Below are 25,439 nucleotides of genomic sequence, written 5' to 3'. Positions count from 1 at the left end.
TAAGCGCAATCCAGATGGGATGGTGTATCGCTGCAGAATGCTGTGGTACCCATGCTGGTTAAGTGTGCCTTGAATTCTAAATAAATCACTGACAGTGCCACCAGCAAAGCACCATCACACCACCTCCTCCATGCTTCAAGGTGGGAACCACACATGCGGAGATAATCCGTTCACATACTCTGCGTCTCATAAAGACACAGCGGTTGGAACCAGAAATCTCTCATTTGGACTCATCAGACCAAAGGAGAGATTTTTACCGGTGTAATGTCGATTGCTCGTGTTTCTTGGCCCAAGCAAGTCTCTTCTTCTTATTGGTGTCCTTTAGTAGTGTTTTTTTTGCAGCAATTCGACCATGATGTCCTGATTCACGCAGTCTCCTCTGAACAGTTGATGTTGAGATGTGTCTGCAACTTGAACTCTGTGTAGCCTTTATTTGGTCTGCAATTTTTGAGGCTGGTAACTCTCAAACTTATCCTCTGCATTTGAGGTAACATTGGGTCTTCCATTCCTGTGGTGGTACTCATGAGATCCAGTTTCATCATAGCGCTTGATGGTTTTTGCGACTGCACTTGAAGAAACGTTAAAAGTTCTTGAAATTTTCCGTATTGACTGACCTTCATGTCTTAAAGTAATAATGGACTGTCGTTTCTCTTTGCTTATTTGAGCTGTTCTTGGCATTAAAAAATACTTGGTCTTATACCAAATAGGGCTATCTTCTGTATACCACCCCTACCTTGTCACAACACCACTGATTGGCTCAAACGTATTAAGAAGGAAAGAAATTCCACAAATTAACTTTTAACAAGGCACACCTGTTAATTGAAATGCTTTCCAGGTGACTACCTCATGAAGCTGACTGAGAGAATGCCAAGAGTGTGCAAAGCTGTAATCAAGGCAAAGGGTTGCTACTATAAAGAATCTCAAATATAAAATATATTTTGATTTGTTGAGCACTTTTGTTTCGTTATTACATGATTCGATATGTGTTATTTCATAGTTTTGATGTCTTCACTATTATTCTACAATGTAGAAAATAGTACAAAATAAAGAAAAGCCCTGGAATGAGTAGCTGTGTCCAAACTTTTGACTGGTACTGTAACTATTCAGACCCTTTATTCAGTACTTTGTTGAAGCACCTTTGGCAGCGATTACCGCGTTGAGTCTTCTTGGGTATTAGGCTACAAGCTTGGCACACCTGTATTTGGGGTGTTTCTCCCATTCTTCTCTGCAGATCCTCTCAAGCTCTGTCAGGTTGGATGGGGAGTGTCACTGCACTGCTATTTTCAGGTCTCTCCAAAGATGTTCAATCGAGTTCAAGTCCAGGCTCTGGCAGGGTCCACTCAAGGACATTCAGAGACTTGTCCCGAGGCCACTACTGTGTTGTCTTGGCTGTGTGCTTCGCCCCAGTCTTATGTCCTGAGCGCTCTGGAGCAGGTTTTTATCAAGAATCTCGCTGTACTTTGCTCCGTTCATCTATCCCTCGATCCTGACTAGTCTCCCAGTCCCTGCCACTGAAAAACATCCCCACAGTATGATGCTGCCACCACCATGTTTCACCGTAGGGATGGTGCCTGGTCTCCTCCAGACGTGACACTTGGCATTCTGGCCAAAGAGTTCAATCTTGGTTTCATCAGACCAGAGAATCTTGTTTCTCATGGTCTGAGAGTCCTTTTTGCAAACTCCAAGTGGGCTGTCATGTGCCTTTTACTGAGGAGTGGCTTCCGTCTGGCCACTCTACCATAAAAGCTTGATTGATGGAGTGCTGCAGAGATGGTTGTCCTTCTGGAACGTTCTCCTATTTCCACAGAAGAACTCTGGAGCTCTGTCAGAGTGCCCATCGGATTATTGGTCAACTCCCAGACCAAGGCCCTTCTCCCCCGATTGATCAGTTTGGCCGGGCGGCCAGCTCTAGGAAGAGTCTTAGTGATTCCAAACTTATTCCATTTAAGAATGATGGAGGCCACTGTGTTCATGGGGACCTTCAATGCTGCAGAAATGTTTTGGTACCCTTCCTTAGTTCTGTGCCTCGACACAATCCTGTCTCGGAGCCTTACGGACAATTCTTTCGTCCTCATGGCTTGTTTTTTGCTCTCTCGTGCACTGCCAACTGTTACATAGAGAGGTGTGTGCCTTTCCAAATCATGTCCAATCAAGTCGTAGAAACATTACAAGGATGATCAATGGAAACAGGATGCACCTGAGCTCAATTTTGATTCTCATAGCAAAGGGGTCTTATGTAAATAAGGTATTTCAGCTTTTTAATTTTTTTTATATGCATTTGCCAATTTTTTTTTAACCTGTTTTCACTTTGTTATTATGGGGTATTGTGTGTAGATTGATGAGGATTTTTTTTGTTTGAATGTGTAACGTTACAAAATGTGGAACAGTCAAGGGGTCTGAATATTTTCTGAATGCACTGTATATTATGGAATCCTCCAGAATAAGAGTCCCGTTATGTATACCAAACATTATGGAATCCTCCAGAATAAGGGTCCCGTTATGTATACCAAACATTATGGAATCCTCCAGAATAAGAGTCCCGTTATGTATACCAAACATTATGGAATCCTCCAGAATAAGAGTCCCGTCGTGTATACCAAACATTATGGTATACCAAACATTATGGAATCCTCCAGAATAAGAGTCCCATCGTGTATACCAAACATTATGGATATACTGAGAGGATGCATGTCTCTCCACCCTAATAATGGGAGTGCACGTTGGGCTGTCTAGCTCCCACCTATCCTTTCTTTCAATTGGTGGGTACATCTCATTATTGTAATCTTTTTTTTTTTATATTTGAAGAGGGTTGTTGACGTCAACCGCCTGTATTCAATGGAGAGAGATGCTATGTCACTTTAATAATGCCACTTTAATAATGTTTATATATCTTGCATTACTCATCTCGTATGTATATACTGTATTTTATACCATCTATTGCATCTTGCCTATGCGGCTCGGTCATCGCTCATCCGTATATTTATATGTATATATTCCATCTCTTTACTTAGATTTGTGTGTATTAGGTAGTTGTTGTGGAATTATTAGATTACTTGTTAGATATTGCTGCACTGTCGGGAACTAGAAGCACAACCATTTCGCTACACTCGTAATAGCATCTGCTGACCATGTGTATGTGCATGTGTGACCAATAACATTTGATTTGATTTATGCTAGTAGCCTCATGCCATGAATATGCATAGGCATCTCGAGACAACTCCAATATAGTGTCCTAATTATATCAGTACACTCGAAAACGACTTAAACATTACGAAAACTCTATTCCATCAAATAAACCTTGTGTAGCAAATAAGCCATTGCTTTTTTTGTTGTTGACCAAATTCGACTCACTCTCATTGACCTCAATACAAAAACTCCTTGCTTGGTGGGCAAAACAACGAGAAAACGCCACCTGCTGGAGGGAGACAGATTTGCAGCCAAGTTGGGCCTCTCTCTTCCTATCTGCGTATACAGTCGTGGCCAAAAGTTTTCAGAATGACACAAATATAAATTTTCACAGTCTGCTGCCTCAGTTTGTTATGATGGCAATTTGCATATACTCCAGAATGGTATGAAGAGTGATCAGATGAATTGCAAAGTCCCTCTTTGCCAACTGAATCCCCCAAAATCATTTCCATTGCATTTCAGCCCTGCCACAAAAAAGACCAGCTGACATCATATCAGTGATTCTCTCGTTATCACAGGTGTGAGTGTTGACGAGGACAAGGCTGGAGATCACTCTGTCATGCTGATTGAGTTCGAATAACAGACTGGAAGCTTCAAAAGGAGGGTGGTGCTTGGAATCATTGTTATTCCTCTGTCAACCATGGTTACCTGCAAGGAAACACATGCCGTCATCATTGCTTTGCACAAAAAGGGCTTCACAGGCAAGGATATTGCTGCTAGTAAGATTGCACCTAAATCAACCATTTATCGGATCATCAAGAACTTCAAGGAGAGCGGTTCAATTGTTGTGAAGAAGGCTTCAGGGCGCCCAAGAAAGTCCAGCAAGCGCCAGGACCGTCTCTTAAAGTTGATTCAGCTGCGGGATCGGGGCACCACCAGTACATAGCTTGCTCAGGAATGACAGCAGGCAGGTGTGAGTGCATCTGCATGCACAGTGAGGCGAAGACTTTGGAGGATGGCCTGGTGTCAAGAAGGGCAGCAAAGAAGCCACTTCTCTCCAGGAAAAACATCAGGGACAGACTGATATTCTGCAAAAGGTACAGGGATTGGACTGCTGAGGACTGGGGTAAAGTCATTTTCTCTGATGAATCCCCTTTCCGATTGTTTGGGGCATCCGGAAAAATCAGTCCTGTGTCATGCCAACAGTAAAGCATCCTGAGACCATTCATGTGTGGGGTTGCTTCTCAGCCAAGGGAGTGGGCTCACTCACAATTTTGCCTAAGAACACAGGCATGAATAAAGAATGGTACCAACACATCCTCCGAGAGCAACTTCTCCCAACCATCCAGGAACAGTTTGGTGACGAACAATGCCTTTTCCAGCATGATGGAGCACCTTGCCATAAGGCAAAATTGATAACTAAGTGGCTCAACTAAGTGGCTCGGGGAACAAAACATCGATATTTTGGGTCCATGGCCAGGAAACTCCCCAGACCTAAATTCCATTGAGTTCTTGCAGTCAATCCTCAAGAGGCGGGTGGACAAACAAAACCCCACAAATTCTGACAAACTCCAAGCATCGATTATGCAAGAATGGGCTGCCATCAGTCAGGATGTAGCCCAGAAGTAAATTGACAGCATGCCAGGGCGGATTGCAGAGGTCTTGAAAAATAAGTGTCAACACTGCAAATATTGACTCTTTACATCAACTTCATGTAATTGTCAATAAAAGCCTTTGACACTTATGAAATGCTTGTAATTATACTTCAGTATTCCCATAGTAACATCTGCCAAAAATATCTAAAGACACTGAAGCAGCAAACTTTGTGGGAAGTAATATTTGTGTCATTCTCAAAAGTTTTGGCCACGACTGTACTTTGTAAATTAATAATTAGTGCAAAAATGTGCAGAATTATCTATATATTTTATACTTGTTATCATAGTTCAAAAGGCACTCTCACATCTGAGCTATCTTTTTTTGCAGGTGCGTGGTAACAGTTGAATAAAATGAGAAAAAAGAAGGAACCCGCACACTGCTCTTTAATAAGCTTTACCTTATTTGTCAGAGCTTTACGTACGAGCCTCGAGGCCTTTGTCAGAGCTTTACGTACGAGCCTCGAGGCCTTTGTCAGAGCTTTACGTACGAGCCTCGAGGCCTTTGTCAGAGCTTTACGTACGAGCCTCGAGGCCTTTGTCAGAGCTTTACGTACGAGCCTCGAGGCCTTTGTCAGAGCTTTACGTACGAGCCTCGAGGCCTTTGTCAGAGCTTTACGTACGAGCCTCGAGGCCTTTGTCAGAGCTTTACGTACGAGCCTCGAGGCCTTTGTCAGAGCTTTACGTACGAGCCTCTAGGCCTTTGTCAGAGCTTTACGTACGCGCCTCGAGGCCTTTGTCAGAGCTTTACGTACGAGCCTCGAGGCCTTTGTCAGAGCTTTACGTACGAGCCTCTAGGCCTTTGTCAGAGCTTTACGTACGCGCCTCGAGGCCTTTGTCAGAGCTTTTGTGAGCAAAAAAAAAAGTGCACCCTTATGTAGACATAGCCCCACCCACATCCGTTCCACTCATCGAATGGGGTTGGAGTCGAGGGAAAACAAATCAGTGCTATCAAATATAACAATACATAAAACGTGTTAAATACGTCTGCAAAAACCACAATGAGGACATTTGACCTACCAAGCACGTTTTCAAAAAACTATTGGGTACAGTGCAAGGAAAAACATCAGAGTAATCTGAAATAGGGGCATAATTCATGTTCACATTTACAACGTCACATACGTAGGTGTTTCATCATTAAGACCTTTAGGAAATAATGTCTGGAGGCCGAAAATCCCAAAACATTCTATTTTACTCAGAGTATTATTTATATCACCTCCCCTGTCTGATATCTAGACTTTCTCTATGCCACGAAATCTAAAAGGTATAAATATCATGTTTTAGGTCATTAAAATGTTCTGCGACTGGATAATCCCTGTCCTTTCTCCTGATTTGAACTTTTATGTCCACAGATTCTCTGTTTTGAGAGAACGAGAGGTTTTACCGACATAGCAGAGTCCTCATGGACATTTAATCATGTAGATAACAAGGGTGGTGGAGCACGTACTAATGTCATTTATTTGGAACCGTTTTCCTGTATGTGGGTGGCAGAAATATTCACACTTCATCATATTGTTGCACTGTGCGCATCCTCTGCATTTATAGCTCCCATTTGGAAGAGGGCGTAAAAGAGTCTGGCTGATTTTATTTTGTGGCTGGCAGTTGGCATGGACCAATTTATCGCGTAAATTGCGACCTCTCCTCGATACAATACGTGGTGGATTCTTAAATTCAGCTGGCAAAGCCGGGTCCGTTGATAAAACATGCCAGTGTTTCTTGACAGCATCTCTCACTTTTTGCAAGTTTAAAGTATATGTGGTGGTGAACATTACAGAATGTTATTTAACTCTTGTGGGTCTTTTTTTGTAGCAGTTCATCTCGTGTTTTCTCCAATGCCATATTAAGAGCTTCATCCACATGGCAGGTAGCCCTAGTGGTTAGAGTGTTGTACTTGTAACCGAAAGGTTGCAAGATCAAATCCCCGAGCTGACAAGTTAAAAATCTGTCGTTCTGTCCCTGAACAAGGCAGTTAATCCACTGTTCCTAGGCCGTAATAGAAAATAAGTATTTGTTCGTAACTAACTTGCCTAGTTAAATAAAGGTAAACATTTTTCTAAAATTGTGGCGAGTAGCCTCTTAGAACCCTATTGCCCATCTCCGCTGCTTTTTCTAGATCGTTCTCTGTGGAGTGGCATATACGGCGCAGTCTGAAAAACTGGCTTCTTGGAAGTCCTCTTTTTAATATCTCAGGGTGGATGCTGTCCCCTTGTAATAGAGTATTTCTGTCCGTTTCTTTGTTGTAAAGTTGTAAACAGGGTTCCATTTGATTTCTCAATCCACATAGAGGTAATGAACACGTTTAGTGTCCCATTCAATAGTGAATTTGAGATTGGGGTCAATGTCATTGAGTAATGCCATAAAATCTGACAGCGCTTCTCCCGTTCCCCCCCATATGCAAAGAAATTCGTCAATATATCGATACCACTACAGGACTTTATTCAAAAATAGATTTTTGATTTTCATTGTTCACAATACGTTCTTCAAAGTGACCCACATAAAGGTTAGCATAGCTCTGAGTGAATGTGGAGCCCATCGATGTTCCATTCGTTTTGGAGGTAGTATTCTTCATCAAACCTGAAATAGTTATTTGTCAAAACATATTCAGCCAGCTCTAGAATAAAGTTTGTTGGTGGGTATTCATTAGTATCTCTGTCTCTCAAATAGTGAGCTAGGGCTGCCAGCCCCCACTGTATGGGGAATGCTAGTATGTAGACTCTCAAAGTATATCTATAAGATATTATTTGTTAATTTTTTTCAAGCCTAAATGGTCAACAATGTTGTTTGTGTGTGTACTCTTATCTTCTGTACGTTGTGCTGCAGTAAAAGGTCCATTCTACCCAGGAGCACTTCTAGTTTCCAAGTCCACTGAGTTTACACCCCCAGGAGCGTCGCTGCTCATTTTGCGGACCTTAAAGAGTGGCCAATCAGCTTAAATCCACTTGTTTGTCATATTGGACATAAATATTGCACCGTACATAATTGATTGTGTGTCTATAAAACCAGGGTCCAGCCTACCCACTAGAGTCTATAGCAGGGGTGGGCAAACTGTTTGGCTCAAGGGCCACATCGGGATTTTGAAATTCAACGGAGGGTCGCATTTTGGGGGGGACCAATTGTTAAAATCAATTTGCGGGCAACTCCCGAGTGGCGCAGCAGTCTAAGGCCCTGCATCGCAGTGCTTGAGGTGTCACTACAGACACGGGTTCGATCCCAGGCTGTGTCACAGCTGGTCATGACTGGGAGACCCAGCGTCGTCCGGGTTAGGAGAACGTTTGGAAGGCTGAGATTTCCTTGTCCCATCGCGCTCCAGCGACTCCTGTGGCGTGCCGTGCGTATGCACGCTGACACGGTAGCCAGGTGTACGGTGTTTCCTCCGACACATTGGTGCGGCTGACTTCTGGGTTAAGCGAGCATTGTGTCAAGAAGCAGTGCGGCTTGGCTAGGTCGTGTTTCGGAAGACGCACGGCTCTCGACCTTCGCCTTTCCCGAGTCCATACGGGATTTGCAGCAATGGGACAAGACTGTAACTACCAATTGAGATACCACAAAATTGGAGAGAAAAAGGAAACACATTTTTTATTTTTAGGAAGTTGTGTGGTTTAACTTTGCATATTGGTTTTTCATATATTTGTTTCTCAGCATCACTCTGTTACCTTGGAAATGTCCCTAATTATAACACAAGAAAGTGCTTGTGTTGCCTATGTGAATAGGCTACTGAAGATGGGGTGGTAATTAAATATTAGTGATATGAATATCAAATGAATATGCTTGTACTCAACAGCCAGTGTTTTTCTTCACTTATGGCCTAATCTGACTGGCTGTTGCCCTCAATCTTATTTTATTTTAGGGAAAAAGGTTTCCTGCTGGACAAGATGTGTGGATAGCTAGCTTAGATACATTTTTGTTGGCTTTTCTGGAGCGATGTCACAATCTAGGTTTGTGAAAATCACACTGAACTCTTTCGGTCTCCTTTTTTAGATCCACCTCTAGCCTACCATGTCTGAACCGGGTTCTGGTTGTGGTGTTCCAGCCCAGAGAAGCCCACAGCGGGGTCCAGAGATGCTGTCAGTGATGCTGGGGGACTGCAGTCAAACAGTGGAATTCAATGTGATTGTCAAAGAGGAGGGCGAGGAGAGAGAAATCAATGAGGGGGAGGAGGAAGAGAGAGAGGAGGACAGGGACTCTGTTGACTCAGGTAAATTCAGGCTAACATCCTCTTTGGGTCAGAGGTAGACTACAAAGCAATGAGTTAGTCAGCTAACTTTGATAAACTACCCAAAACAACCATTGATTTTCTGGTTCATTAAGAAATGTAAACTTAGATATGTTTTTGGGTGTTGAATAAAATGTTAATTCAGAATATTTAGGCAAGTTAGCTGGCTAACTCATTGATTCTGCTTTGTATTATACCCCTCAGGCTTCTGTATGTGTAAGAGGGAAGGCGAGTGCCAAAACAAAAATGGCTACATACCAATGTGCAATGCATTGTAATTTGACAATTGTATTATATATGTGTGATGCAACAAGCCCCTTGCAAAGTATTACTTTCAATACTCTGTTAATCCTAATGACTGTTGAATCCTGCATTGTTAAACTTAAAGCCTTTCTCTGTCAGTTTCTTACCCTATATCTCTGTTCATATTCTTACAGGAGAGAGCCCCAACCCAGACCCAGACAACGAGCCCAGTTCCACAGCATCAAGACTACCTGGACGTGGGAGTTACCCATGCCCTCAATGTGAGAAGAGTTTCAGTTCCTCAACTAACCTAAAGAATCATCAAAGAGTACACACTGGAGAGAAACCTTTCGACTGCTCAACATGTGGGAAGAGTTTCAGTGAGAAAGTAAACCTTAAGAGACATGAGAGAGTACACAGTGGAGAGAAGCCTTACCACTGCACCACATGTGGGAAAAACTTCAATCATTCAGGAAGCCTTAAGCAACATCTGCGAATACATACAGGGGAGAAACCTTACCACTGCTCTCTTTGCGGGAAGCGTTTCAGTCGGGCAGGAGACCTGAAGACTCATCAGAGATCCCACAGTGAAGAGAAGCCTTACCACTGCTCTCTTTGTGGGAAGAGTTTCAATCAGCCAGGAAACCTAAAAAGTCATCAGCGAATACACATTGGAGAGAAGCCTGCCTGTGCTTTAAATTTGATTGTCAAAGAGGAGGAGGATGAGAAGGAAATCGATGAGAAGGAAAAGAGAGAAGTTGAGGAAGAGGAGGAAAATAGTGGTGTAATTGACCTAGGTACATTAAGACTTCCTGGTCGTGGGAGTTACCCCTGTCCTCAATGTGGAAAGAGTTTCAGTTCTTCAGGTAATCTAAAAAATCATCAAAGAGTACACACTGGAGAGAAACCTTTCCACTGTGCCACATGTGGGAAGAGTTTCAGTGAAAAAGTCAACCTCACGAGACACGAGAGGGTACATAGTGGAGAGAAGCCTTACCACTGCACCCAATGTGGGAAGAGCTTCAATCATTCTGGAAGCCTTAAGGAACATCAAAGAGTACATACAGGGGAGAAGCCTTACCACTGCTCTCTTTGTTGGAAGAATTTCAGTCAGCCAGGAAACCTTAAGAAACACCAGAGAATACATACAGGGGAGAAGCCTTACCACTGCTCTCTGTGCGGAAAGAATTTTCGTTTCGCAGGAGACTTAAAGAATCATCAGAGATCACACAGTGGAGAGAAGCCTTACCAATGCTCTCTGTGTGGGAAGGGATTCACTCAGCTAAGAATTCTTAAAAGTCATCAGAGGATACATATTGGAGAGACGCCTGCCTGTGCGTTCAATGTATTTATCCAGGAGGAGGAGAGTGAGAGGGAAATCAATGTGGAGGAAAAGAGAGCTGTTGAGGAAGAGGAGGACAATAGTGGTGTAGTTGACCCAGATATATCAAGACTACTTGGTCGTGGTCGTTACCCCTGCCCTCAATGTGAGAAGAGTTTCCGTTCCTCAAGTAATCTAAAAAATCATCAAAGAGTACACACGGGAGAGAAACCTTTCCACTGCTCCCAATGTGGGAGGGGTTTCAGTGAGAAAGTAAACCTTAAGAGACACGAGAGAGTACATAGTGGAGAGAAGCCTTACCACTGCACCACATGTGGGAAGAGTTTCAATCATTCAGGAAGCCTTAAAGAACATCAGAGAATTCATACAGGCGAGAAACCTTACCACTGCTCACTGTGCGGAAATAATTTTCGTTTTGCGGGAGACCTAAAGAATCATCAGAGATCACACAGTGGAGAGAAGCCTTACCACTGCACTCAGTGTGGAGAGAGATTCACTCAGCTAAGAAGTCTAAGAAGGCATGAGAGAATATCCATTGGAGCGAAGCCTGCCTGTGCTTTCAATGTGATTGTCCAAGAGGAGGAGGAGGAGGGAGGAGAGCGAGAAGCTGAGGGAGAGGAGAGTGACGTGAAATAAAGTTGAAGTGAGGATACATAAGCAACTCTGTAGGTATTGAAATTCACACCTTTCCTTGCAATGGCATCTTCTGTGACAACATGGTCATGGACAGCACCATTTAGGGCTATCTTCATCTTCTTTTATTTATATGACTGTATTGGAAGTTCACAAATGAACTCAACTTGAATACCATCATCACCACCACCACCTAATGTGCTGGAGAGTGTATTAATCTGACCTTTATTTTGACAGGGAGTCAATGCTGAGACCAAGGTCTCTTTTCCAGATGAGCCCTGAATAGCACCACAATACACATTAAACTACCAATTGATATACACATTAATATACAATAAACACATTAAACAACACATTCATATACACAATAAACACATTAAACTACACATTCGTATGCACAATAAACACATTAAACTACACATTCGTATACACAATAAACACTTTAAACTACACATTCGTATACACAATAAACACATTAAACTACACATTCGTATACACAATAAACACATTAAACTACACATTCGTATACACAATAAACACATTACACTACACATTCATATACACAATAAACACATTAAACTACACATTCATATACACAATAAACACATTAAACTACACATTCGTATGCACGTTAATATACACGTTATTATACACAACAAAACACAATCATAAAAATAAAAAAAATCCAGTAACAAGGTCCGATAACAACCGTCTGAAATATCCTAAAGGCACTAATTCCTCAATTCTAGACCATTCCACAACACAAGGCGCAAGGAAACCCAAGGCTGATCTACTTAAATCTCTAGACACCAAAGGAGTCTCTAAAGTTAATAAGGATTGGACCCTTTTTTTCTCTCCAATTTTCACCTAAAATGACATACCCAAATCTAACTGCCTGTAGGTCAGGACCTGAAGCAAGGATATGCATATTCTTGGTACTCCCAGGAATGTCATACATAATGGATCATTAGCTTATACACTAACTTTCACACATCTAGATGGCCGGGCAGGGTGGGTGTGGAGCCAGAGACAGCAGGGGTTCAAACTGTAGAACCCAGTTCCTATATTTAAATAGAACAGTAGCAATTTAATTTATCAAATAAAAACTATGCTACATTTTATCTCTGGCCGTGGTAAGTTTTTTGTTGATATGCATTCTTCTCAAACAATAGCATGGTACTTTTCCACTGTAATAGCTACTGTAAATTGAACAGTGCAGTAAGATTAACAAAGATTTAAGCTTTCTGCTCATATAAGACATGTCTATGTCCTGTAAAGTTTGCCGTTACTTACAAGAGTCATGCTAATCAAATTAGCGCACGTTAGCTCAACCGTCCCGGTATAGGGACCCCAATCCCGTAGAGGTTTTTAACCAACCCTGTGAACGGGTTTGAGGCAGCTGCTCTTTTATTAATAGTATCACCATAATTGAGAACAGGTAGAAAGGTTGACTGCCGAATCTGTTTCCTGCTGACTAGAGAGAGACAAGATCTGTTTTTGTAGTAGAAAAAAAAAAAAAAGCTCATCGGTCTCGTGTTGGCCATTCTGACGTCATACATTTCATTGTAAACATCAACATCGGATGGTGAGAACAGAGGATTTTTACCACCAGCCATTGTGACGACATCACAGAAGCTCTCGCCATTCAAACTTCCTGCCAGATCATTGTGACACGCTTTAACCTATTTTATATCCAGCAAGGTTCTTCTTTCCCGATTCTTATATCATTTTTTTTTTTATTGCTCAAAATAAGTGACCAAACTACAGGGTTTTTAGGGAAGGGTTTAACATGTCTAAAGTGCTGAAAGCTTCCAAAAGCACAGTGGTCTCCATCATTGGGTTATGGAAAAAATATGGGACTACCCAGAATTGGCCTGGAGCTGGCCATCTGACCAAACGGGCAAGAAGGACCTTGTTCAGGGTGGTGACAGCGTAATGCTTTTCAGTGGCAGACACCAGGAACAGCTCATCACTCGTCGGGAACACTATCCCTACCATGAAGCATGGTAGTGGCAGCGTAATGCTTTTCAGTGGCAGGTACTGGGAGACTGATAAGGATATAGGGAACAATGAATGAAACCAAATTAGGGCTGACCCATTTTTAGTCTACTGATCGATTGTTTGGTCGATAGGTTGTTGGTCGACTGAGATTTCTTTAGGTGTGCAGTCACAAATATATATATATTTCACGGTGCATAAGATTCACGCCTGTCTCAGTGGACTAATCCTTTCCGGAGGCCACAGGGATGGTACTGTCCAACACTCTAAAATGGTAAATGGTTATATTACGTAAGACTAATGGTGCAACACTAATAAATATTAATATTATTTTATAACAAATGGTTCTAAAACATCATGTTCAGTGCGCCGTTGAATTGGCGCCATTTCCTAGACCATGTTGCTATGTGCACAACAGCACAGTTAACCATCGTATCGGTGTTGTTTACACTATTCCACTGTTGTTTACACACTACCGGGCAGAAGAATAATATTCTAATCTTAACAGCATCTGTTTATCACGTATAATATGCATGAAGGTCTGGCTCCTATACCCTCCTTTTTCTTTATCTCTTTATTCTTTATTTTCTTTATCTCGTGCATCTTGTTGTTATTGTTGTGATCATCATTATAATAATAATGTCATTATCATTCGTAGGCTTCTTATAATAGTAGTCTTCTATAACCGCAGTCGAGCTGTAGGCTTAAGAGCGCGTCCTGGTTTCGTCTTAATACTGTAACGTCACTCTACTGTGTCAATCAAATCGTTTGTTCGTTCGTGTCATCGCACGGCATGCGAGTCATTCATGCAATCAAGGATTTTTAGTTTTAACATAAAAGAACAAAGGGAGCTTTGGATAATTAGCCTAAACAATAAATAAACCGGACTAAACAATACATCAACCGCAATTCACAAATCCATGCAACTGTTTTACTCTGCTGTAATAAAGGCTTTATATATATTTTTACATTTTTTTTTATCTAGTGTTGTTTACACTGTTACAAACATGTTTCAAGGGTTGAGGGAATGTTTTTCCTAAACAAATTAGCTATTTTGCTAACAGAATTTTGGAGTCAGAGAAACAATGCGTGTAATTATGGTGCAGCTTCAGCACAGACAGTGGCGATAAACACTTACTGTGGTGTGGGGCCTGTTCACTGCAGTAGGGAGGAGAGAGAGACAACAGAGATAAACACTTACTGTGGTGTGGGGCCTGTTCACTGCAGTAGGGAGGAGAGAGAGACAACAGAGATAAACACGTACTGTGGTGTGGGGCCTGTTCACTGCAGTAGGGAGGAGAGAGAGACAACAGAGATAAACACTTACTGTGGTGTGGGGCCTGTTCGCTGCAGTAGGGAGGAGAGAGAGACAACAGAGATATACTTACTGTGGTGTGGGGCCTGTTCACTGCAGTAGGGAGGAGAGAGAGACAACAGAGATATACACTTACTGTGCTGTGGGGCCTGTTCGCTGCAGTAGGGAGGAGAGAGAGACAGCAGAGATAAACACTTACTGTGCTGTGGGGCCTGTTCGCTGCAGTAGGGAGGAGAGAGAGACTGCGTGCGCCTGTCACACAGGCACTCGCTGTCATTTCTTTTTAACACAGTGTGGCCATCGGGCTCCCTCTTCAGTCATTTGTTTGTCTTAATTATTTCATCAAACGGTGCGCTTAAAGCATCAGACAAGCTCAGTGCATATAGTTGATTTTATTCAAACACATTGGGAAAAATACACGTTTAAACATTTCGACCTTAGACTGGGGTGAAGATGACTTTCCAACAGGACAATGACCCTACGCATACAGCCAAAGCAACGCTGGAATGACTTCAGAACAAGAATATGAAAGTCCTTGAGTGGCCCAGCTAAAGCCCAGACTTGAATCCCATTGAAAATCTGTGGAAAGACTTGAAGATTGCTGTTCACCACTGTTCCCCATCTAACTCAACAGAGCTTGAAAAAAGCTACAAGGAAGAATGGGAGAAAATCCCCAAATCCAGATGTGCAAAGCTGATACAGACATACCCAGATGACTCAAAGCTGATACAGACATACCCAAGATGACTCGAAGCTGATACACACATACCCAAGACGACTCAAAGCTGATACAGACATACCCAAGATGACTCGAAGCTGATACACACATACCCAAGATGACTCAAAGCTGATACACACATACCCAAGACGACTCAAAGCTGTAATCACAGCCAAAGGTGCTTCTACAAAATATTTACTCAATGGTGTTATTGACTCAAGGATGTGAATACTTATGTAAATGAGTTATTTCTGTACTTAATTTTCAATAAACTCGCAAACATTTCAATAAACATGTTTTCACTTTGTCATTATGGGGTATTGTGGGTAGATGGGTGAGGGGAAAAAATATTCAAATTTTGATTTCAGGCTGTAACAACAAAATGTGTAATAAGTCAATACTTTCTGAAGTCGCTGTAGGTGAGACAAGTTCACAACCACATATCAGTCACAGTAAGACCCCAGAAATGTTGCATACGCACAAGGTGCACCTGTGTAATGATCATGCTGTTTAATCAGCTTCTTGATATGCCACACCCAGTCAGGTGGATGGATTATCTTGACAAAAGAGAAATACTCTGTAACAGTGATGTTAACAAATTTGTGCACACAATTTGAGAGAAATATGCTTTTTGTGCGTATGGAACATATCTGGTTTATTTTATTTCAGCTCATGAAACATGGGACCAACACTTTACATGTTGTGTTTATATTTTTGTTCAGTGTATGTTGGCTAGACCTGTAAATCAATAATTTCACCTTATTAGCGTCAAATATAGTCAGGTCCATAAATATTTGGACATTGACCAAGTTATTATCATTTTGGCTCTGTACGCCACCACAATGCGCCACCACAATGGATTTGAAAGGAAAGTGCAGACTTGCAGCTTTAATTTGAGGGTATTTACATCCAAATCGGGTGAACGGTGTAGGAATTACAGCACTTTTTATATGTGGTCCCCCCAATTTCAGGGGCTCAAAAGTAATTGGACAAACTAACAATCATAAATGAAATTGTGAGATTTAACACTTGGCTGCAAATAATTAGCAGTCAATGACTGACTGAAGTCTGGAACCCTTATACATCACCAGATGCTGGGTTTCTTCCATGGTGATGCTCTGCCAGGCCTTTACTGCAGCTGTTGCTGCTTGTTCTCGGGGCGTTTTGCCTTCAGCAAGTGAAATGAATACTCAATTGGATTCAGGTCAGGTGATTGACTTGGCCCTTGCAGAACATTCCACTTCTTTGCCTTAAAAAAAGTATTGGGTTGCTTTCACAGTATGCTTCGGGTCATTGTCCATCTGCCCTGTGAAGCGCCGTCCACGGAGTTTTGAAGCATTTGGCTGAATCTGAGCAGACAATATAGCCCTTAAAACCTGTTGAGGATAGAGGGCGCTATTTTCACTTTGGGAAAAAATCGTACCCAATTTAAACGGCCTCGTACTCTATTCTTGCTCGTACAATATTTATAGTGTTTTTGTAGCTTTTGTTGACGCCAAAATGGCGATTATTTCTTTGGCTGGATTGTGCTCTAAACGCCGTTCTCAGATTATTCTTTTTCCGTAAAGTTTATTTTGAAATCTGACACATCGGTTGCATAGAGGATAAGTTTATCTTTAATTATGTGAATAGCACTTGCATCTTTTATCAATGTTTATTATGAGTATTTCTGCAAAATCACCAGATGTTTTGGAATCAAAACATTACTGCACATAACGCGCCAATGTAAACTGAGATTTTTTAAATATATATATATATGCACATTATCGAACAAAACAAATGTATTGTGTAACATGATGTTATGACTCATCTGATGAAGATTTTCCAAGGTTAGTGAATAATTCTATCTCTATTTGTGGGTTTTGTATAAGCTACCTGTGCTGTGAAAGAAATGTCTGTGCTTTTTTGGATTTGGTGGTGAGCTAATATAAATATACTTGGTGTTTTCGCTGTAAAAGACATGTTGGCTGGATTCACAAGATGTTTATCTTTCATTTGCTGTGTTGGACTTGTTAATGAGTGAAAGTTAAATATTTCTCAAAAATATTTTTTGAATTTCGCGCTCTGCCTTTTCAGTGGAATGTGGGAACATAGCGGAACCCCTGTCCTAGACAACACTTCAGAAGTAATCCTGCTGCTTCTGTCAGCAGTCACATCATCAATAAATACAAGGGAACCAGTTCCATTGGCAGCCATACATGCCCACTCCATAACACTACCTCCACCATGATTCACAGATGAGGTGGCATGCTTTGGATCATGAGCAGTTCCTTCCCTTCTCTTCCCATCATTCTGGTACAAGTTGATCTTTGTCTCATCTGTCCATAGGATGTGGGTCCCTTTGTTAGATGATGTTGGGCAAACTTTAATCTGGTCTTCCTGTTTCTTAGGCTTACCAAAGGTTCACATTTAATTTATATTTTTTAACCAGGGAAGTCAGTTAAAAACAAATTCTTATTTTCAATGACGGCCTGGGAACAGTGGGTTAACTGGTCTAGGAACAGTGGGTTAACTGGTCTAGGAACAGTGGGTTAACTGGTCTAGGAACAGTGGGTTAACTGGTCTAGGAACAGTGGGTTAACTGGTCTAGGAACAGTGGGTTAACTGGTCTAGGAACAGTGGGTTAACTGGTCTAGGAACAGTGGGTTAACTGGTCTAGGAACAGTGGGTTAACTGGTCTAGGAACAGTGGGTTAACTGGTCTAGGAACAGTGGGTTAACTGGTCTAGGAACAGTGGGTTAACTGGTCTAGGAACAGTGGGTTAACTGGTCTAGGAACAGTGGGTTAACTGGTCTAGGAACAGTGGGTTAACTGGTCTAGGAACAGTGGGTTAACTGGTCTAGGAACAGTGGGTTAACTGGTCTAGGAACAGTGGGTTAACTGGTCTAGGAACAGTGGGTTAACTGGTCTAGGAACAGTGGGTTAACTGGTCTAGGAACAGTGGGTTAACTGGTCTAGGAACAGTGGGTTAACTGGTCTAGGAACAGTGGGTTAACTGGTCTAGGAACAGTGGGTTAACTGGTCTAGGAACGGTGGGTTAACTGGTCTAGGAACGGTGGGTTAACTGGTCTAGGAACAGTGGGTTAACTGCCTTGTTCAGGGACAGAACAACACATTTTTACCTTGTCAGCTCGAGGATTCGATCTTGCAACCTTTCGGTTGCTAGTCCAACGCTCTAACCACTAGGCTACCTGACGCTCCAATCCACATCTTGTAGTAAACCGTCTGTATTTACTCTAGTGAAGTCTTCTCTTGAACGTTGATTTTGACACAGATACGCCTACCTCTTGGAGGGTGTTCTTGATCTGGCCAACTGTTGTGAAGGGGTTTTTCTTCACCAGGGAAATAATTATTCTGTGAGCACTACATTGGCTTCACGTTTCGTTTCTTTGTTCTGTATTGTTTTGGTGAGTTTCATTTTCATTAAACATGTGGAACTCTATGCACGCTGCGCCTTGGTCCATTTATTCAACCAATGATCGTGACAGAAGATCCCACCACAAACGGACCAAGCAGCGTGGCCAGGAGGAGCAGACATTCTGGACATGGGAGGATATCTTGGATGATAAGGGATCCTGGACGTGGGAGGAAATCCAGGCCGGAAGGGATCGCCTTCCATGGGAGCAGACGGAGGCAGCGAGGGAGGAACAACGACGACACCGGGGTTCGCGACCACGAAGGAAGCCCGAGAGGCAGCCCCCCAAAAAATGTTGGGGGGGCGGCACACGGGGTGGTTGGCGGAGCCAAGTTTTAAACCAGAATCTACCCCCTGTACTCACCGTGTGGAGTTGGTCACCGTTCAGGTGCCATGTTTTCCGATTCTACGCACCGTGTCTCCAGTGCGCCGGCTCTACTTGCCATGCGAAGGGGGTCCTTTGTCCAGGACGTGTTGTGCCAGCTTTACGCTCCAAGCCTCCTGTGATGATCCATGGCCCGAAGCCTCCAGTGATGATCCATGGCCCGAAGCCTCCAGTGATGATCCATGGCCCGAAGCCTCCAGTGATGATCCATGGCCCGAAGCCTCCAGTGATGATCCATGGCCCTGAGCCTCCAGAGACGATCCAAGGTCCGGAGTCTTCAGCGACGTTCTGCAGTCCAGAGTCTCCAGCGACGTTCTGCAGTTCAGAGTCTCCAGCGACGGTCGGCAGTCCAGAGCCTCCAGCGGGGGTTCCCAGTCCAGAGCCTCCGACGACGATCCACGGTCCGGAGTCCCCGGCGACGATCTACAGTCCGGTTCCTTCGGCGACGATCCACGGTCCGGAGCCTCCGGCGACGATCCACGGTCCGGTTCCACGGAAGCGGAGGGATCAGCAAGCGGAGTGGGGTCTACGTCCCGAACCGGAGCCGCCACCAAGGCTAGATGCCCACCCGGACCCTCCCCTATAGAGTCAGGTTTTGCAGCCGGAGTCCGCACCTTTGGGGGGGGGGGGGGGGGGGGGGGGGAGGGGTCACGCCCTGACCTTAGAGAGCCTTTTTATTTCTCTATTTGGTTAGGTCAGGGTGTGATTTGGGTGGGCATTCTAGTTTTTCTATTTCTTTGTTGGCCAGGTATGGTTCCCAATCAGAAGCAGCTGTCTATCGTTGTCTCTGATTGGGGATCATACTTAGGCAGCCTTTTTTCCACCTTTAGCTTGTGGGGATCTTGTTTATGTATTGTCGCTTGTGAGCACTACATTGGCTTCACGTTTCGTTTCTTTGTTCTGTATTGATTTGGTGAGTTTAATTTTCATTAAACATGTGGAACTCTACGCACTCTGCGCTGCGCCTTGGTCCATTTATTCAACCAACGATCATGACATAAAGTCTGTACCTTCAGCTCATATTCATTATTTAATTTCAACTCCAATACGCTGTGGTAGACAGCTAAAAATAATAATAACTTGGTCAATGTCCAAATATTTATGGACCTGACTGGATATGCTATAAGCTATGCAGAGCCGTGGTCGGGTCCATTCGGGTCTATCAGCTGTAGTTACATAGACCCGAGATCCGATGACAATCAAACAGGACCCACCCTGACCCGAGGGACAAGTTAGAATTTCAGACCCGAACTGCCCGGGTCTCGGGTATATTCAGGTATATGAAGACCTCTAATTGACATCCAAAGTTAACAATATGAGTGTATTGTTATGTCATGATCTGTAAACTGTGTAAGATGTTGTCAACTATCCTTCAACTGAATTATAAATACAAACAGTTCCAACTGTCTGTTGGGCTCCTCTTCCTCATTGAAAGTGTATTATGTTGGTAGATTGTCTTTATCGATGACAAGTCAGTATAGTAACATGGTGATAATAAATTAAGGATAACAGATGCTATACACTGACTGCACTGTTGTAAATAATATAATAACACTGCATCACACTGCTGATAGAAATATAATGTAATGATAGCTGTCTTGTCTTGGTTGAGAAATCTATTTGAATTTGTTTTACTTGACTTCTTTCTGTCGAGATGTCGTGTATCGATGCTGAGTCTGTATATATAGTATAAATAGAGAACCAACGGACTTACGTCAGCGCTGCGGCTGCGTTAAACGTATACTTCGTGCCACAGGTGAACACAGCGTTTCGTGAGACAGACATTTTATCAATTGGCACAGAAAACTGGTGAGACAGTTCAGCAATTTGTTACTGGTCTTAGACAATGCGACTAAAGATTGTGACTTTGCCGGAGATAAGGACAATCAGATTAGAGATGCCGTACTGAACAAGTGTAATTCTGAACATGTGCGCCGAAAACTATTGGAGGAGGCCCCTGGGCTAACATTAGCATGGCCACTTGAGCTAGCCGCACAATGTGAAAGAATTGAAGTGCAAATGTACTCCAAGCGTGTGAGTACAGATGCTAAAGATAAAGAGACCGTGCATCGTGTTTTCAAAAAGGAGGGGAAATACCACAAAGAGGACGGAGAAGGTGTGCTATCGTTGTGGACATGCAGATCATTTCGCAAAGGACCCTGATTGTTCAGGACGTGGGCAGGTCAGCAAGAAGGTCAGCAGGTCAGCAAGAAATGTAATGGGAGGGACTATTTTGCTCTCCAAAAATGTGCAAGACCAAAAGGTTACTGGAAACAGACTGAAATATGTTGATTCAGAGGAACAGAACTGAGACCGTGCATTCGTGGTAAATGGGAACTGTAACTCAGTTCAGGATCACCTTCTCAGTGGGAGGGGTCAGTTTATTCATGTTAATTGACTCCGGGGCCACGAGTAACATAGTAGATGAGAGCACATGGGAAATCACGAGTAACATAGTAGATGAGAGCACATGGGAAATCACGAGTAACATAGTAGATGAGAGCACATGGGAAATCACGAGTAACATAGTAGATGAGAGCACATGGGAAATCACGAGTAACATAGTAGATGAGAGCACATGGGAAATCACGAGTAACATAGTAGATGAGAGCACATGGGAAATCACGAGTAACATAGTAGATGAGAGCACATGGGAAATCACGAGTAACATAGTAGATGAGAGCACATGGGAAATGTTGAAAGCCAAGATAATGAGGTGCCGTTCATCACTGACTGATAAAAAGCTATATGCATTCTCATCACGTGAGCCATGACCAGTAAAAGTGGTTTTCACATGCCAAATAAAGATAAGCAAAGCACAGCGCAGGCTGAGTTCACTGTGAAATGTGGACGTGGAGAGCTGTTGCTAGGTAAAGAGACTGCCATTAAATCGGGTGTGCAAAAAGTGGGTGTTGACATAGCAGCAGTGACAGATGTAAAAACGCAGATAAATCAGCAGTAACCCAGGTTGTTTGAAGGGGTAGGATATCAACCTACATGTTGAAGGGGTTGGGTAAGCTAAACACATAACAGATCAACATGTTGAAGGGTTGGGTAAGCTAAACACATAGCAGATCAACATGTTGAAGGGTTGGGTAAGCTAAACACATAGCAGATCAACATGTTGAAGGGTTGGGTAAGCTAAACACATAGCAGACCAACATGTTGAAGGGTTGGGTAAGCTAAACACATAGCAGATCAACCTACATGTTGAAGGGTTGGGTAAGCTAAACACATAGCAGATCAACCTACATGTTGAAGGGGTTGGGTAAGCTAAACACATAGCAGATCAACATGTTGAAGGGTTGGGTAAGCTAAACACATAGCAGACCAACATGTTGAAGGGTTGGGTAAGCTAAACACATAGCAGACCAACCTACATGTTGAAGGGTTGGGTAAGCTAAACACATAGCAGATCAACCTACATGTTGAAGGGGTTGGGTAAGCTCAACACATAACAGATCAACATGTTGAAGGGTTGGGTAAGCTAAACACATAGCAGACCAACCTACATGTTGAAGGGTTGGGTAAGCTAAACACATAGCAGATCAACATACATGTTGAAGGGTTGGGTAAGCTAAACACATAGCAGATCAACCAACATGTTGAAGGGGTGGGTAAGCTAAACACATAGCAGGTCATCCTACCTGTTGAAGGGGTTGGGTAAGCTAAACACATAGCAGATCAACATGTTGAAAGGTTGGGTAAGCTAAACACATAACAGATCAACATGTTGAAGGGTTGGGTAAGCTAAACACATAGCAGATCAACATGTTGAAGGGTTGGGTAAGCTAAACACATAGCAGATCAACATGTTGAAGGGTTGGGTAAGCTAAACACATAGCAGACCAACCTACATGTTGAAGGGTTGGGTAAGCTAAACACATAGCAGATCAACATGTTGAAGGGTTGGGTAAGCTAAACACATAGCAGACCAACCTACATGTTGAAGGGTTGGGTAAGCTAAACACATAGCAGATCAACATACATGTTGAAGGGTTGGGTAAGCTAAACACATAGCAGACCAACATGTTGAAGGGTTGGGTAAGCTAAACACATAGCAGATCAACCTACATGTTGAAGGGTTGGGTAAGCTAAACACATAGCAGATCAACATACATGTTGAAGGGTTGGGTAAGCTAAACACATAGCAGACCAACATGTTGAAGGGTTGGGTAAGCTAAACACATAGCAGATCAACATGTTGAAGGGTTGGGTAAGCTAAACACATAGCAGATCAACCAACATGTTGAAGGGGTGGGTAAGCTAAACACATAGCAGGTCATCCTACCTGTTGAAGGGGTGGGTAAGCTAAACACATAGCAGGTCATCCTACCTGTTGAAGGGGTTGGGTAAGCTAAACACATAACAGATCAACATGTTGAAGGGTTGGGTAAGCTAAACACATAGCAGATCAACATGTTGAAGGGTTGGGTAAGCTAAACACATAGCAGACCAACATGTTGAAGGGTTGGGTAAGCTAAACACATAGCAGATCAACATGTTGAAGGGGTTGGGTAAGCTAAACACATAGCAGACCAACCTACATGTTGAAGGGTTGGGTAAGCTAAACACATAGCAGATCAACCTACATGTTGAAGGGTTGGGTAAGCTAAACACATAGCAGACCAACCTACATGTTGAAGGGTTGGGTAAGCTAAACACATAGCAGATCAACATGTTGAAGGGTTGGGTAAGCTAAACACATAGCAGATCAACCAACACATGACACCAGTAGCAAAGACCTTTAGGCGTGTTCCATTCCACCTGAGAGAAGCTGGGGACCAGTAGCACAGACCTGTAGGCGTGTTCCATTCCACCTGAGAGAAGCTGTGGATAAGGAACTACAAAACATGGACTTAATGGAGAGAGTGGATGGTGCCACACCCTGGGTGAATCTGGTAATGTTAGTGCCAAAACCGGACGGCGATATAAGACTTTGTCTGGACATGAGACAAACGAACACAGCGATCATACGTGGCAGGTACCCAATCCCCACAGTGGATGAACATTAGCAAGGAATGAATGGGTCAGGTCACATTCAGTAAACTGGATCTTAAATGGGGCTATCATCAACTGGAGCTAACACCAGAGTCGAGAGGCATAACGACATTTGCAGTGCATTATGGGATATACAGATATAAAAGACTTTGGAGTTCCATCGGCAAGCGAGCAGAATCAACGTGAAATCGCAACAGCAACTGGCAGGCATCTAAGGGTTTGGAGAACATATCGGATGACATCATCGTCCACGTCCCAGACAAAGGAGACCCATGACCAGCGGCTACATGCTGTCCTCAATAGGCTGGAGAGTTTTTTGGGGGGGATGACTCTCAGCTCAGAGAAATGTCAGTTCAACATTGGGGGGAAAATTGGTGTTTTAATGGGCCCACAGCTGAAAGAGTGAGAGCAGAGTGGTGAGCCTGCGAGACAGCATCAGAGGTTTGTAGCTTTCTAGTTCCACTTTGGACAAGGAAACAAAAGAAGGAGAAGAAGAAGTAGAAGAAGTAGAAGAAGAAGGAGAAGAAGGATTAGAAGGAGGAGAAGGAGAAGGCATTTCTTTCACCCCCTGACCATAGAGAGCCCTTGGTTCTCGATGGTGTAGTAGGTCAGGGCGTGACTAGGGGGTGTTCTAGGATGTCTATTTCTATGTTGGTGCTAATATGGTTCCCAATTAGAGGCAGCTGTTTATCGTTGCCTCTGATTGGGGATCATATTTAGGTAGCCATTTCCCCACCTGTGTTTTGTGGGATATTGATTGTTTGTTAGTGTGTTTGGGCACTATGTCTTCGTGGTCTTTGTAAGTTTGTTATTTTGTTTTGTTAGTGTCACTTCAATAAATATGTGGAACTATACTCACGCTGCGCCTTGGTCCGCTCATTTCCAAGACCGTGACAGAATATCCCACCAACAAAGGACCAAGCAGTGTGAAAATGAGGTAAGGAAGTTTTGGACTTGGGAGGACATGAGAGGATGCGAAACCCTTCCTTAGCGGCGGCAGACGGAAGGTAATAATGGATTGTTTTGGGGGTGGGGCATGCTGAGCCGCGGGAAGAGCCAGAGACTGTCAGGGAGGCGATGGATAAGTTGGGAGAGAGAGAGATGAGAGAGATGTTGTGCAAGTGTTTTCTGCTCAACATACGACCAGAGGATACGGTTAGCAGTCTGATGAATCCTGTGCCAGCTCCCTGCACTCGCCCTGAAGAGCGGGGCACCAGTCCGGTGCCACAGAAACCCCAAGAAAGGGAAATCCAAGATCTATGCAGACAACCGTCGCAGAGCCGAACACTCTGACGTGGACATCGGAGACCAGGTTCTCCTAAAACAGGACAAAAACAGACAAGTTCACAACAACCTTCAACAAGATACCACACGCTGTGATCAGTATAGAGGGAAACA

General features: G+C 43.2%; 1 protein-coding gene across 1 annotated transcript; it reads left to right on the top strand.

The window, feature by feature from the left end:
- The first annotated feature begins 8,760 nt into the window (after window positions 1-8,760).
- Window positions 8,761-15,532, top strand: LOC139546062 (zinc finger protein 271-like). Its single transcript, XM_071354283.1, has 2 exons — window positions 8,761-8,973; window positions 9,429-15,532. Exons 1-2 carry the CDS (start codon window positions 8,775-8,777, stop codon window positions 11,210-11,212), a joined length of 1,983 nt encoding a protein of 660 aa, XP_071210384.1. The 5' UTR covers window positions 8,761-8,774; the 3' UTR covers window positions 11,213-15,532.
- Window positions 15,533-25,439: the final 9,907 nt, after the last annotated feature.

Source organism: Salvelinus alpinus, chromosome 2, assembly GCF_045679555.1.
Source record: "Salvelinus alpinus chromosome 2, SLU_Salpinus.1, whole genome shotgun sequence".
Classification (NCBI taxonomy): Eukaryota; Metazoa; Chordata; class Actinopteri; order Salmoniformes; family Salmonidae; genus Salvelinus; species Salvelinus alpinus.
Note: the sequence above shows the minus strand (reverse complement) of the source record. Positions and strands in the feature narration are given on the sequence as shown.

What these genes read in the sequence shown, in the direction of transcription:
- LOC139546062 (XM_071354283.1), top strand. Translation starts at nt 8,775, where the DNA reads ATGTCTGAACCGGGTTCTGGTTGTGGTGTTCCAGCCCAGAGAAGCCCA. An exon ending in CAGGGACTCTGTTGACTCAG is followed by an intron (nt 8,974 to 9,428) that starts GTAAATTCAGGC and finishes ATATTCTTACAG; the next exon opens with GAGAGAGCCCCAACCCAGAC.